At 39.8% G+C, this 12161-nt stretch overlaps 2 protein-coding genes across 2 annotated transcripts in view; both read left to right on the top strand.

Annotated features, from left to right (window-relative positions):
• MIGA1 (mitoguardin 1) overlaps window positions 1-10667 on the top strand; it is a 31670-nt gene extending 21003 nt beyond the window's left edge. Inside the window, exons 9-16 of the mRNA XM_039711568.1 lie at window positions 3753-3871; window positions 4055-4127; window positions 4460-4546; window positions 4670-4768; window positions 5085-5219; window positions 6391-6444; window positions 7079-7195; window positions 7517-10667. Of these exons, the coding sequence (XP_039567502.1) occupies window positions 3753-3871; window positions 4055-4127; window positions 4460-4546; window positions 4670-4768; window positions 5085-5219; window positions 6391-6444; window positions 7079-7195; window positions 7517-7735 (903 nt within the window). The 3' untranslated portion in view covers window positions 7736-10667. The remainder of the gene's footprint in view (window positions 1-3752; window positions 3872-4054; window positions 4128-4459; window positions 4547-4669; window positions 4769-5084; window positions 5220-6390; window positions 6445-7078; window positions 7196-7516) is intronic.
• A 1111-nt stretch (window positions 10668-11778) lies between these two features.
• Window positions 11779-12161, top strand: part of NEXN (nexilin F-actin binding protein) — a 23117-nt gene continuing 22734 nt past the window's right edge. The window contains exon 1 of the mRNA XM_039711774.1: window positions 11779-11811. The gene's annotated coding sequence lies outside the window, so the exon portion shown is untranslated. The remainder of the gene's footprint in view (window positions 11812-12161) is intronic.

The following is a 12161-nucleotide window of genomic DNA, read 5'->3' as shown; positions in this document are numbered from 1 at the left end:
AGAAGAATCCTTAGTTTTTGCTAATCATTGTAAGCAAAAATATATTTCTCTTATGGGGGAAAAAGGAGCTTTTCCAGGCTTCATTGGACCCAGTTGTTTTGGGATTTTTTTTGTGTACTGGCATAATGCATCCCCAAATGCTCCTAAACAGAAGTTGCTTTTAAAAAATAGATTGCATTTTCATGAGCGAAGAAGCAGTCAGTTGAGGCTATAGTAGTTCCTTTCACCATGATTTATATTTTTCTGTTCTTTTTTCCCATTGCTTTACCATACATATAAAGATGTACGAAGAAGGCTTTGTATTGTTTAGACCTGGAGGGAGTTTTTTTTGAGAGGAAATTATAAGCAATTGCCAGCTGTATGTTTTAACACGTTCCATGCACAATATGAAGGCACCAACTGTTGCTCTGTTGTTGCACCATGATGAAATGACTTAGCAGGAGCCAGAGGTGTGAGACCTCTCTGGAGCCCTGGGCTGAGCTGCTGGGGGAGCTTGTGTGGCTCTGTGTGTGTGCAGGGACCCCAAGCTCCCTGCAGCCACCACAGGAAGGGGCCTGGGGCTGGCAGTGATGGTCCCTGGAGGTGCAGTGGGGCTGCCAGGGAGCCTCCTGACTGGCCACACTGGGAAGCTTCCTTGGCAACATCATGTACTTCATCTAACTCGCTCTAATCCTCTGGGATAAGAGCACAAAGGACATGTAATAATCTCTGGGTAACAGCCTGTTAGCTGGAGTCTGCTACAGCTCCCTTGGAGCGTTTGAAAGAGGCTCATGAGCAGTGACACACTTACTTGAATGAGGAATATCTCCTTCTGTAGTCTCTGTGGAGCTGGAGTGATCTTGAATAGCACTCTTCTCCAAAAAACAGGAGAGGCAGTTGGCCTCAATAGATCCATTTTGTGGTAGATATTGCTCTCATATATGCACCACAACTAAGCTACTGAAGTCAGTTGCAAAAAGAGAATTGCAGACACATTCTTTGCAATTGTTTTGACTGTCTATTATAGGGTTTGTTTTTTCCATAACACAGTTACCTTGATTTAGTAATTCACATTATATTGTGATTTCCTTGATTTAGTAATTCACATTAAATTGTGATTTCCTTGATTTAGTAACTCACATTAAGTTGTGGTGCCTAGCATCCATTCCTAACGAGGATTGTATCCATAGAGACTGGTTACTCTTTGCTGTAATTTGGACAAGACCACAATTCAAGCTTGCTTCAACTCTACCAGTTCATGAGAGGAGCTGTAAACTATTATAGTTTGTACATTTTGTATCTGGTTTGTTTTTTGAGTTTTTTTTTTCCCATGAACTTTCATAATGCTTTTGCAAGCATCTGAAGATGGGAACCCCTTATGCTCATTTGTGCTGCTTGGCTTTAAAGAAAGGCAAAACCAACCAATCAGCCAAGCAAACAGAAACCCCAGGATGTATCACCTCAGTGGAATCATCATCCTCTCCTGAAGTTATAATGTCCCAGTATCTGCAAAAAAACATTGGAATCAAAATTGGATATGTAATTGTCTTTAAGTATCCTGAAAATATTCTCCACATTTTGATACATCAAAGCCACTTCTGTCAACTTGTTCTTCCAGGACAAAATTATTAAGATTTTCTCATCCTTTCCAGCTGTTCTAGCCTTTGCCAATAGAACAAATTCTCTTTTCTCAGATTTTATTGAAGAATCTAGTGAAATTCTTAGGTGACAGAAGTCCTGAAAGTTAATAGAACATGAACAACTTGCAGTTTGGTGTTTGAGCCAGAGCACCGTCGATGTTCTGGGTTAAACAGGAGCCACAAGGCCTAAACTACAGGGTCAGTTAGCTCTGGAGTTGTAGCTACAGGGCATCATTGTGTGGTGCAGGGAAAAGAAAGCTGTGAATTGGTGTTCTGGTACAAAACCACTGTTAGCTTCATTTAATATTTTGTCCATCCTCAGGAGGGTGTGTGGCAGGGAAATGCTTATGGCAATGAGAAGGAGCAGTAAGGACTTGTCAGTGTATTCAGCTGTTAGTAGAGAACAGTAACTGCTTTGATTTAACAGGATTACAATTGACATACCAGATTCTTTTATTCTAGACATGATGATAAGTAGCTTCCTCTTGCTTATCTACTTCTTAAGGTTTTTTTTTTCCTTGCACTAGAGAAACAGTGGAATGTTATAATTTAAGCTAAGAGGTCTGAGGCTTTTCCAGCTTCAGATTTGTCTCACCTAAGGGCCAAATAAGGCATTTCCTTCATCATAAGCTCCCTGATTGCAGTTTCAGTATTAGTAACTGTCCTAAACTCCATGTCCTGATTGAAATGTTGAGCAAGATTTTTAAATCTGAAATTTATCTGTGTGTTTATACTGCTCTGTTCACCTTCCAGGAAATTAGAACGTGGCACCATTTTTTGTGGCCTCATCACACTGCAAATGTGTTTATACTGCTCTGTGATTATGCCCTACTGGAATTAATAATTTCACCTTCCAGGAAATTAGAACATGGCACCATTTTTTGTGGCCTCATCACACTGCAAGCTGTGTGTTGACAGTTCTTTGGCTTCCTTCTACACTGAATCCTGTCCCAAGGAGCAGGACTAAGTATTTTGTGTGACTCTGATTTTGGAGACTGGAAACTGTGTTCATGTTTCAGTGCTGACACAGTCAGGTCAAATTTAGCTCCCTGCCTGCAGGAGGGAGAACATTCATAAAACAAGACAGAGATAGATGCTTGAATGGAAATTGATAGGGGTACTGCTTAGGAGGCAGCAAGAATGTCATGCTGTGTTATATCAGAACAAAATGTAGGAAAGAGCTGTACAAAACTGGGACAGTTTGGCAGGGTTTGCATCACGTGCCCTTTTGATGAGCTCTACAGGATAGCAGGAAGATGAGCCAAAACTTCATCTGTGGCTATGGCTGGTGATCAAGAGGGTGCTGAGGATCACTCACCTGATGACTTCTCATACAGAGTTGTGCCTGTCTGGCACTTAAAATATACACAGGTGGCTGAATCCTTGTAAAGACAATTTAGACACAGTTGCCATCCCCATGACCAGAGAGGCTTCTATTCTTAAACACACTTAGGCTCTAGAGGCATTGCAGAAAGGGTGGTAAACATGACTATTTGCCCTAATTAAGTTATTAATACTACTGCTGTGATAAATAGTGGTATTTTCTTCCCCATTTGAGCCTGGCTGCCTTCAGCTTGTGTTGATGAGGGTTAGTATGCTTTTCACAGTCTTGCTTTCCCATCTACTGTGATCAAAATAGCTGCCACCTTTGGCAACAATGCAGCAGTGAGTGTGCCAGATAAAGGCCTCTGCCCTCTCTTTCCTGGCTTCTTTTCCATCTTCCTAACAGAACCTCTTTCCTGCTGTCCCTGACAGTGAGCTTTGTTGCTGCTTCTTCGTTTCAGTGCACATGCATTTATCATGTCTTATTTTTGTGTTTTGACTAGTACTGAATCTGTAGGTCTATCATCAAATAAACTTTGCTTTCCTCGTTAAAATGTTAACTTATTAATCTAAAACTTTTGAAACTTGAAACTGTAGCTTTCAGATTTTAGGAGTTACAAAGTTAAGTCTTATGACCTGGTGCATCTGTTCTGTTCACCTGTTGATTGTTACCTGTTTGTTTTAAGCAGATGCAGAAAAGGATGTATATTTCAGTAGAACATCAGGAAAACTTCTTTAATTTGTTTTATCTTCACAAAAATTATATCAGCAAGCTCTTTAGTGAACTTCCAAAACATTTTTTTTTTTCAGCTTTCAGAGCACAGAGAGATTCGTAGCACGTATGGTCTGGACTCCCTTTGCCACTGCCCCCTGTATGAAGAAGCCATGCACTTAGCAGAAGAAGGCAAAATTTATTCACGGGTGTTAAGGTATTGATTTATGTCTATTTAATTATTTCCAGGGAAAGCAAGAATTAAAGTTTCATATTCTATCTAGAAATCACTTTTTAGAAGTTTCTTGTACTAGGTATTTTTTCTAGTAATTAGACTTAGATGGATATTCTTGTGCTGCTTTTTTTTAATGGTCTTTGAAAACTTTTCTGTTTTGCATAGGACTGAAATGTTTGAATGTCTAGGAGACAGTGACTTCCTTGCTAAGCTTCATTGTATTCGACAAGCTTTTCAGGTAAACTGTAAGCAGGGATTTGTCTATCTTGTTAAGCCTAAAGTACATGGCACTGAAATTCACTGTTACGCTTTATACAAGTATTTTTATAATATAATCTCTATTTAAATATTTTCTGGTTGCTTTTACATTTTTATCATTCTAAAATGAGAATGTATTTGCAGAGGAGTAGAGATTTTATGATTAGCTTTGGAACCTTTGCACCCAAGGCTTATTAGGAACTTGTTAACTCTACTAGAGGTGATAATTATATGAAAATTGATTGAAATGTTTAAGGTCATTTGGTATAACCTGTAAATGAAGCTGTTTATATTTTCTGAACCCTTTTCTAGATAATTCTTTCAGAAACATCAAACAGAATATTTCTTGCTGAAAGTGGAAGAAAAATTTTGTCTGCTTTAATTGTGAAAGCACGAAAGGTAAAAGCCTTTTTTTACCAATGTTTTGTTGTTTATGTAACTTCTACCTGAATTCACTGTCCAGGGAAAATCAACCATATCTCTTTTTACATTTGCTTGATACTCATTGCTTTTACTTTACAGAATCCAAAGAAATTTGAAGATGTTTTTGATGAAATGATATATTTTTTGGAGCAAACAGATCACTGGGATAATACCGAAATGGAACTTGCTGCTAGAGGAGTGAGTTGCATTTCTGAAAAGTGCTTTTACCCTTACTAATGCCATAGGATCTAAAAATAATTTTTTACAGTTCAGAATTGTGGGAAAGGCAACTCTTTATTGTTTATAGTGCTGATTTAGAGAAATGGCATTCACCAGTTTAGTACCAGAAACCACACTTATTTTTAATGTCTCCTTTACTGACAAAGTATTTTTAATATTCATTAAAAACAATTGCAAATCTGCATCTTGATAGAGCATTACAATATGATGCATGCTGAATTCCACTGCTGAAAGAGAAAGTAGGTTACTTAGATCATGTTCTCGTTTAATATAGGTGAAAAATCTGAATTTTTATGATGTTGTTCTGGACTTCATATTAATGGATTCATTTGAAGATTTAGAAAATCCACCAATATCTATACAGAATGTAGTAAATAACCGCTGGTTAAATTCCTCTTTTAAAGAAACTGTAAGTATTCATGTGTAATTATCATATTAATTGATCTGTAGTACATTGCAATGTACTGGGTATGTACCTGAGATCTTCCTCAGAAGAATTTAGAAGATTGTATTATCAGGTTTTTCATAATAGGAATTTAAAAGTTACAAGTTGGCCGAAAACAGAAATTATTGAATGTATTGGAGAAAATACTTCAAATTGTCCTTCCTTTCTCTGAGGAAGTAGAATTTTTGAAGGGAAGATTCGGTTATCTCCCTCTGAGACATCAGGCCCAAGTTTTGGGTCATAGACCAGAGATTTAGCAATAAGGGACAAAGTTACAAGGAAACAAAAGTAAATTAATACAATATAGGTATTCAGCTGTTGATTACAATTAATGCTTTTTCATGCATGGCTGTTTATTTGCCAAATATATCTCATCCCTCTTTTAGAGACACAGCCTAGTGCCATGGTCAGCTGGTACAGAAACTACTGTCATTTCATCCATTTTCATCTGTACTCTGCAAGTTTTATTTTTGTTTTTCAATTGAAATATTCCCTCTAGAGATAAAAAATAAAGATAACACGTATATATTTTGGTAGTTTTATGGTAACATTGTGCTTTGTCTGTATTAAACTCTCTTTGCAGTACTGAGGGGAGTCAGATGAGGATAGTCAGAGGCTAGGAGGGGAAAAAGCCCAGTTCTGATGTTGGTGTATTTTATTGCACAGATCCATATTTGGACAAAGCTCCATAGCTGAATCTGAAGCTATTGCAAGAATGTTTTTGCTAAAGTGAAAAAGTACATTTCAATGTGTTCACATGCCACTTAATATCTAAAATAGTTACTCATGTCTGAGCACGCACTTCAATATATAAGACTGGTCCTCACCTAAACCCAGTGAGTGTTGCTAACTATGGTAGCTGTAAAATCAGTCAAGGATGCCAAATTACATTTGAATTTAAGTAACAAAAATGTTGCAAAGATGGATCTGAAATAGCAAGTATGAGCTACATAATAAACTTATTTATATCAGCTGCTGTTTTGTGGTTTTAAACTTTGTGTTGTCGCAAGATTGAAACTGAAGAAAATACATGTCCATGAAATATAGAATATAGAAATACAATATTCTGCAGATGAGTTCTTTTGAGATGGAAAATTATTTGGAGCTTGCTTTATTTTTTTCTTTTTACAATTAGGCTGTGGCTTCAAGTTGTTGGTCAGTACTGAAGCAAAAAAGACAGCAAATGAAGGTAAGTTGCCCCTCAAATTACATGGAACAAAGGTATTGATCATCTCCTAAGAAGTTGAAGTTCTTTTTGTAGCTTCGGCAAAATCAATGAGTGGTCAATCTTCAGTCCTGTAGACTTGTTAATTTAGACAAGAGGTTTGCCAGTTGCAGAACTTTAGCTCCTGGGGCCCTAATACCTGTTTTCAGCAAAAAGCCTTAACTGAAAGGTTTTCCCAAACCTAGTTTAGGTGCAGTTAGTGGTGGTGTCTGACTTCCTGCCCCACATGCAGATCGCAGAGGTCTGCACACCAAGGTCATGCTTCTTGTATCTCACCTGCTTGTGCTGGGATTGTCAGCCCCATCTCCCTTCATGACCCCACAGCCAAATCCCATCCAGTGCTGCCCCGTTTCCTGCCTGAAGCACCACGTTCCTCACCAGCACCAGGAATTCTGCTGCAGCCTCCCCTCAGCCCCTTCTGCATCCTGACCTCTCTGTGCAGGGGCTCAGTAAAACTGTGCCACAGCTCCCTACCTTTGGAGGATTTTATTAGACCGAGGAGGGAAATGTTGGGCTTTTATGAAGACTTAATGCTGAATAGTAGAGCTGTATACTAAATTTACTGTGTAACTTTTGTCTACAATTTTTCCACCACTAGGTGCCTGATGGATTTTTTGCACATTTCTATGCTATATGTGAACATATCAGCCCTGTTTTGGCCTGGGGCTTTTTGGGCCCTAGAAATTCCCTCTATGATCTATGCTGCTTCTTCAAGGTTTGCAACTTCTTTTTAATTACCACTTTTATAAATTTTAAAAAAAAAGCTTTCTGATTAAAATAAATGAAGATTTTATTTATTAGTATACATTTGCCTTTTCCTAAGATTAACAGTAAGAAAACATGAGAAATAAGTACTTTTGTATGAATGCTTTAAGCCTGGAACTATTTTGCCAAGGCTGTTTTAGCACACTTCTATTTCGGCACCCAAATAATACATAATTGGATGCTTTTAGGGAACATGTTAAAGAAAGAGCTGTTAGCATTGCAGACTTTTTTTTCCTTCTTGTAACTGAAAACAAGTTTTTTTCCCCACTAGGATCAAGTGCTTTTCTTCCTCAAAGACATTTTTGATTTTGAAAAGGTGAGATACTCAACAATGGAGAGCCTGGCTGAAGACCTCACCCAGCTGCTGATCCGGCACACGGAGCTGCTGCTGGCCTACCTGGGGGCTGACTCACTGAGACACGTGGGGGCCTGTGTCAGTGGCCACAGGCCTGTCCTCACCAGTGGGCTCCTGGAAGCAAAAGTACAGTAAGCTTAACATCCCTGGCAAAAGGCAGGGAGTGCACACAGATGTGCTCTTTTCCACCCTTTTCTCCAGTGCTGAAGCTGCTGTGGCTGGTACTGAGCAAGCATCTGGGAATGCATCGTGTTGCTAAGTATGGAAAAGGACTCAGGGAGGTTAAATGTACCTCTGTGAAAGGAACTGGGGAGTGTATTACTGTATATACCTAAATTAATTTTGCAGCTCAGCTGTCGCTGTATTTATATTTCATGTATCCCAAAGCTTTTTTCTGTAATATTCAGGTAAAGTTTATTTATGAAATACTGTACTTTTGCACAAATAATTCGTAAGTGAAGCTGATGGAGTTGTTTCCTTTAAAAGCTTATAGTACAAAATGTTCATTGCAGAGTCTCCAAATCACTAGGTGTCTAGATCTAGAAGGTGTTTTGACTGGGGTGTCTGCAGTCAATGATTCATGTGACACGTGCAATAAAGCAATCACATGCACAGAACTGAACATGTTGCCCCTGCCCCAGAATTCCATTTGTGTGGGTGTAAGCAGCCATTTTGTACTACAGTGTAATGGAGCAGTGCAGGAAATGCAAGCACCACTTGGGCAGGAATGACTGCCAGTATGCAATTTTTACTTTATTTTGGTTTAAAATATCTAAACATCACTAAGGTATTTTAAAATATTTCTTTATATTTGAAAAGCTAGCTTCACCAATTAATTTAAAACTTCCTTGTTCTAAAACCATTACTACTCAATATGGTGGTAAATGAACCAATGTTATTCTCAGTTCATATGTAGCATTTCAAAATATATTTTTAAATAAGTATGTATTATAAGATTTATTAATTGTGAAACAGAATTGAAGGCAGTGTTTTATAATTTAATAATTTGTGTCTTCCTCCCTTCTTTGTGGGAAGTCAGGTGTCTTTTTAAGAGGAAATTTATGCAATTGTGGCCATCTCTGTGCAGTGTAAAACTGTGGCTCAGGCCATGGAACCCTGAACTTCACATTGGAACACAGCACATCCAGAAGGCATGAGGCACCTTGCAGCAATGGCTTTTCCTGTTCCAGAGGTAATAAATAATGATGAGCTGTAATCTTTTAATTTTTTACAACTGAAGCAATGCTTCACAGTTTGTTTAGTCTTTGAAACTGCGCTTACATGCCTTTGCTACACAAAGCCAGCCCACAAGAATCTGTCCCATGTCAAGAAATACAGAGTAATTCCAAATATTCAGATACTTGAGAAGCATGTTGTTAAAATCTAGGATATCAAAACAAACTTTGACTAGCAACATTTCAAACTTCATGTCAAACACAACCCAAAAGGATGTGTTCAAAAGGAGGGCCTGTGTAATTCACAGATTTTACTGAAGCCAGCATTTTGCTCTTTTGTTGTACTCACTTGATAAATACAAAAAGTGATGAAAATGTCATATTACTTGTGTGAAATGCCAACTGATTATAGTTTATTTAACAAAAAAGAGTATTCTCTATATGTAATAAACCAGAAATTCCAAATGCTGTTCTTGGCCTATTTCCACAGTTTAACTTGCTGAGCTTGGCACCATCCTCCTTGCTGTATTTTTTTTTCTCTGCAATGTGTCTTCAATACAGGCATGTGAAGTTTTTCTTCACCCACCTCACTTAAGTTTTGAGAAGATAAATATGCTTAAGCTATGTGTATTTTGGCAGCTTTTTGCAAGTTATGAAAGAAATTATATTTAACAATAAAGGTGTCTTGTTGGATTCAGAATCTATAGGAATAGCTGGAAATGAAGCAGAGTAAATGTTCTGCATATTCTAGAGCAAATGTATGACCTGTAGGTAACAGAACAGTGTCTGCTGTGGTTTGTCTGGTCTAATAAAATGGTATGAAGAAAATTACACTTTAACATACAGAGAAATAGAAATGCACTTTTTCACAGAATTAAAAGTAATTGAGATTTTCATATTATTTACAAAAAGATCTTGAAGAAACAGAGTTACAGATGAGATTATAAATGTTTCCAGACACTCGGAAAAAATTAAACCTGGAAACTTGGTCTTCTGTCAAAAACACAAGGATTGTTTTAAACACAAGAATAAGTCTAATAAAACACCAAACTATTTAGAAAATGGGGAGAACTTCATAATATCTGACTTGAGCATTAGTGTCCCTTTCAAACAGGAGCACTTCCACACATTCACAGAGCTCTCAGAAGTCCACAGAGTTGGGCTGGAAATTGAACTGATGTATTTCCCATCCAAAATAAGAAATACAGGATCTGGTTGTTATAAGATGTCACCAACAAACACTTGATTGAGAAACGGTAAAGAAACCAAAAAAAGAAGGGAATAGAGAGACAGGGAAATGTCCAGGTACAGGTGCGAAGGCTTTTGATCTCCTCGGAGTCTTTTTCGATCTTTTTCTGAAAAGCATCCCTCTATTCTGAGTGTGTAACCAACTCCAGAGAGAGATGCCAGTTTAAATGGAATAAAGCTCTCTCCTTGCAGCACAGAACTGCAATCGGTTCTCTTGCAGCCTGCCCCTTGAGCTGGACACAACATTTGATAACCAGCCGTGTGGCTTGAGAATTCAGGAGTGCACCATCTCTGCAAACACAAGTGCCAGAGCTGCACCACAGCAGTGATAGCATGATGCAGTTCTACTCTAGTTAATTCATAATCAGACTCAGAATTTAGTTTATACTGTCTAAATTTAGGTAGTTTTGAATGATACTTTCCATCCTAATAAGAACAAACTAAATTTAAAAGCCATCCTCTTCTGCCATAATGGTACTCCTAAGATTAGAAATGTTGAATGCATAGGGATTATAAAGAATCAAATATTTATATCATTTGTAATTTAGTTGTAATAATAATTTTACTTTAAATGTGTTCTTAATGATTATTATTCTTCCTTTTTGTAGTGTTTGGTTTCTATCAAAGTAAATGTGTCAAGTCAAGTGTCAGTAAGAGTATTTGTGACCTTTCTATTGCCTAAATGAACTGCAGCTGTGTATATAAAATAAAATATTTCAGTGAAACAACTGTTGCTCATATAACTGCATCTGAAACTTGAATTTGAATAGTTTTTGAAATCTAATGCAAAATCATTTAATATGGGAGGAATTTTGAAACCAGTTAAGTCATCCTGAAATTTGAGTTTTCTGCCTGAAATCAACAAAGAACAACTACTACAAAATTTACTATATAAATTTTTAAAATATTGAAGGGGAGCGGCTTTTGGGCTGTCCAGTTTCATTGTATACAGCTGTTGCGTTGTAACAGCCAAGCTGTTGTCTCTCTACTTGGTTTTAGGACACACATTTTTTTGGGCTGGTTTCCAAGCCAAACTGCAGTACTGAGTTCCAGTTGTGGATTAAGACCTCCTTTATGGAGTACTACAAATAATGAAATAGAGGACATAAAGAGTCTGACCCCTGCTGCTGCAGAAGGGCCATGTGTCCGTGCTTTGATCTGCCCAGATTTGTGTTACGTGTTGCAGTTTGTGTGTTCATCTGCTGAAAGCGGGTGGGTCCCTGGCAGGCAGAAGCCCCGAGGCCACTCCTGTGCTTCAGTACTGGGTGGCACTGGGTGACAGTGCCTGCTGTGTCCTTCAAAAGGCAAACGCCTTTCGTGTTTCAGCTTTGATGGCCCTTGTTCAGATCTGCACAGCCTAAGGTCATGTGGTGATTGTCCTACTGCTGATAACCCAGCTGAAAGTTGGGCTCCAGTCCGGCAGACACAATACAAGGGAGATAGGAGGAAGAAAGTTCTGCACTGGAAACCTTGCAACTGAGCACGTAGGAAAACACTCATCTTCAGGCAGGAAAAGGAATGTGTTCAGATGTAATAAAATCACGTTTCTGCCTCCGCTTTGTGAAGTTCCCAGCGACAGGCGCTGCTTTGAGCCACCGCGCTCTGCCTCTCGCAGTCTGGCACTGGGGAGATTCCTGCCCGCTCCATCAGCGAACTGTCACATTACTATTATTAGTTGATCGCTCTCCATGTGCCATCAACCGGCCCGGGTCCGGACCGCCGCAGGTATAAAACCCCGCGGGCCGGCGCAGCGGAGCGCTCCCTGCGTGCGGGGCCGGGGCTGCGGCGGTGAGTGGGGCTGACCCGCCGGCACCGGCACCGGGCCGGGCCGGGCCAAGCCGCGGTGCTCGGGCCCAGCCGGGCAGGGCACAGGGGGAGGCTGCGGAGGCTGCGGGCGGTGGGTGCCGGTGCTCCCCGCCCGCCGCTCCCGCTGCCCTGCGGCAGGGCCGGCGCTGCCGGGGACGCGCAGCTGAGCGGCGGCCTCGCCGCCCCGGTTATTTATAGCTCGGCGCTGCTTCCAGCCCAAAATTAGCCTGTTGGCCGGGCTGCTGCCTGCGGGGAGGGGGGCTGGCTGCCTGCGCCCCCCGCGCCGCCAGCGAGGGGCCGGGCACGGCGCGCCGAGCCGCGGGGCCGGGGAC

Source organism: Passer montanus, unplaced genomic scaffold, assembly GCF_014805655.1.
Source record: "Passer montanus isolate IOZ18808 unplaced genomic scaffold, ASM1480565v1 scaffold25, whole genome shotgun sequence".
Lineage (NCBI taxonomy): Eukaryota > Metazoa > Chordata > Aves > Passeriformes > Passeridae > Passer > Passer montanus.
The sequence above is the reverse complement of the archived record's forward strand: the minus strand, read 5'-3'. Positions and strand labels throughout refer to the sequence as shown.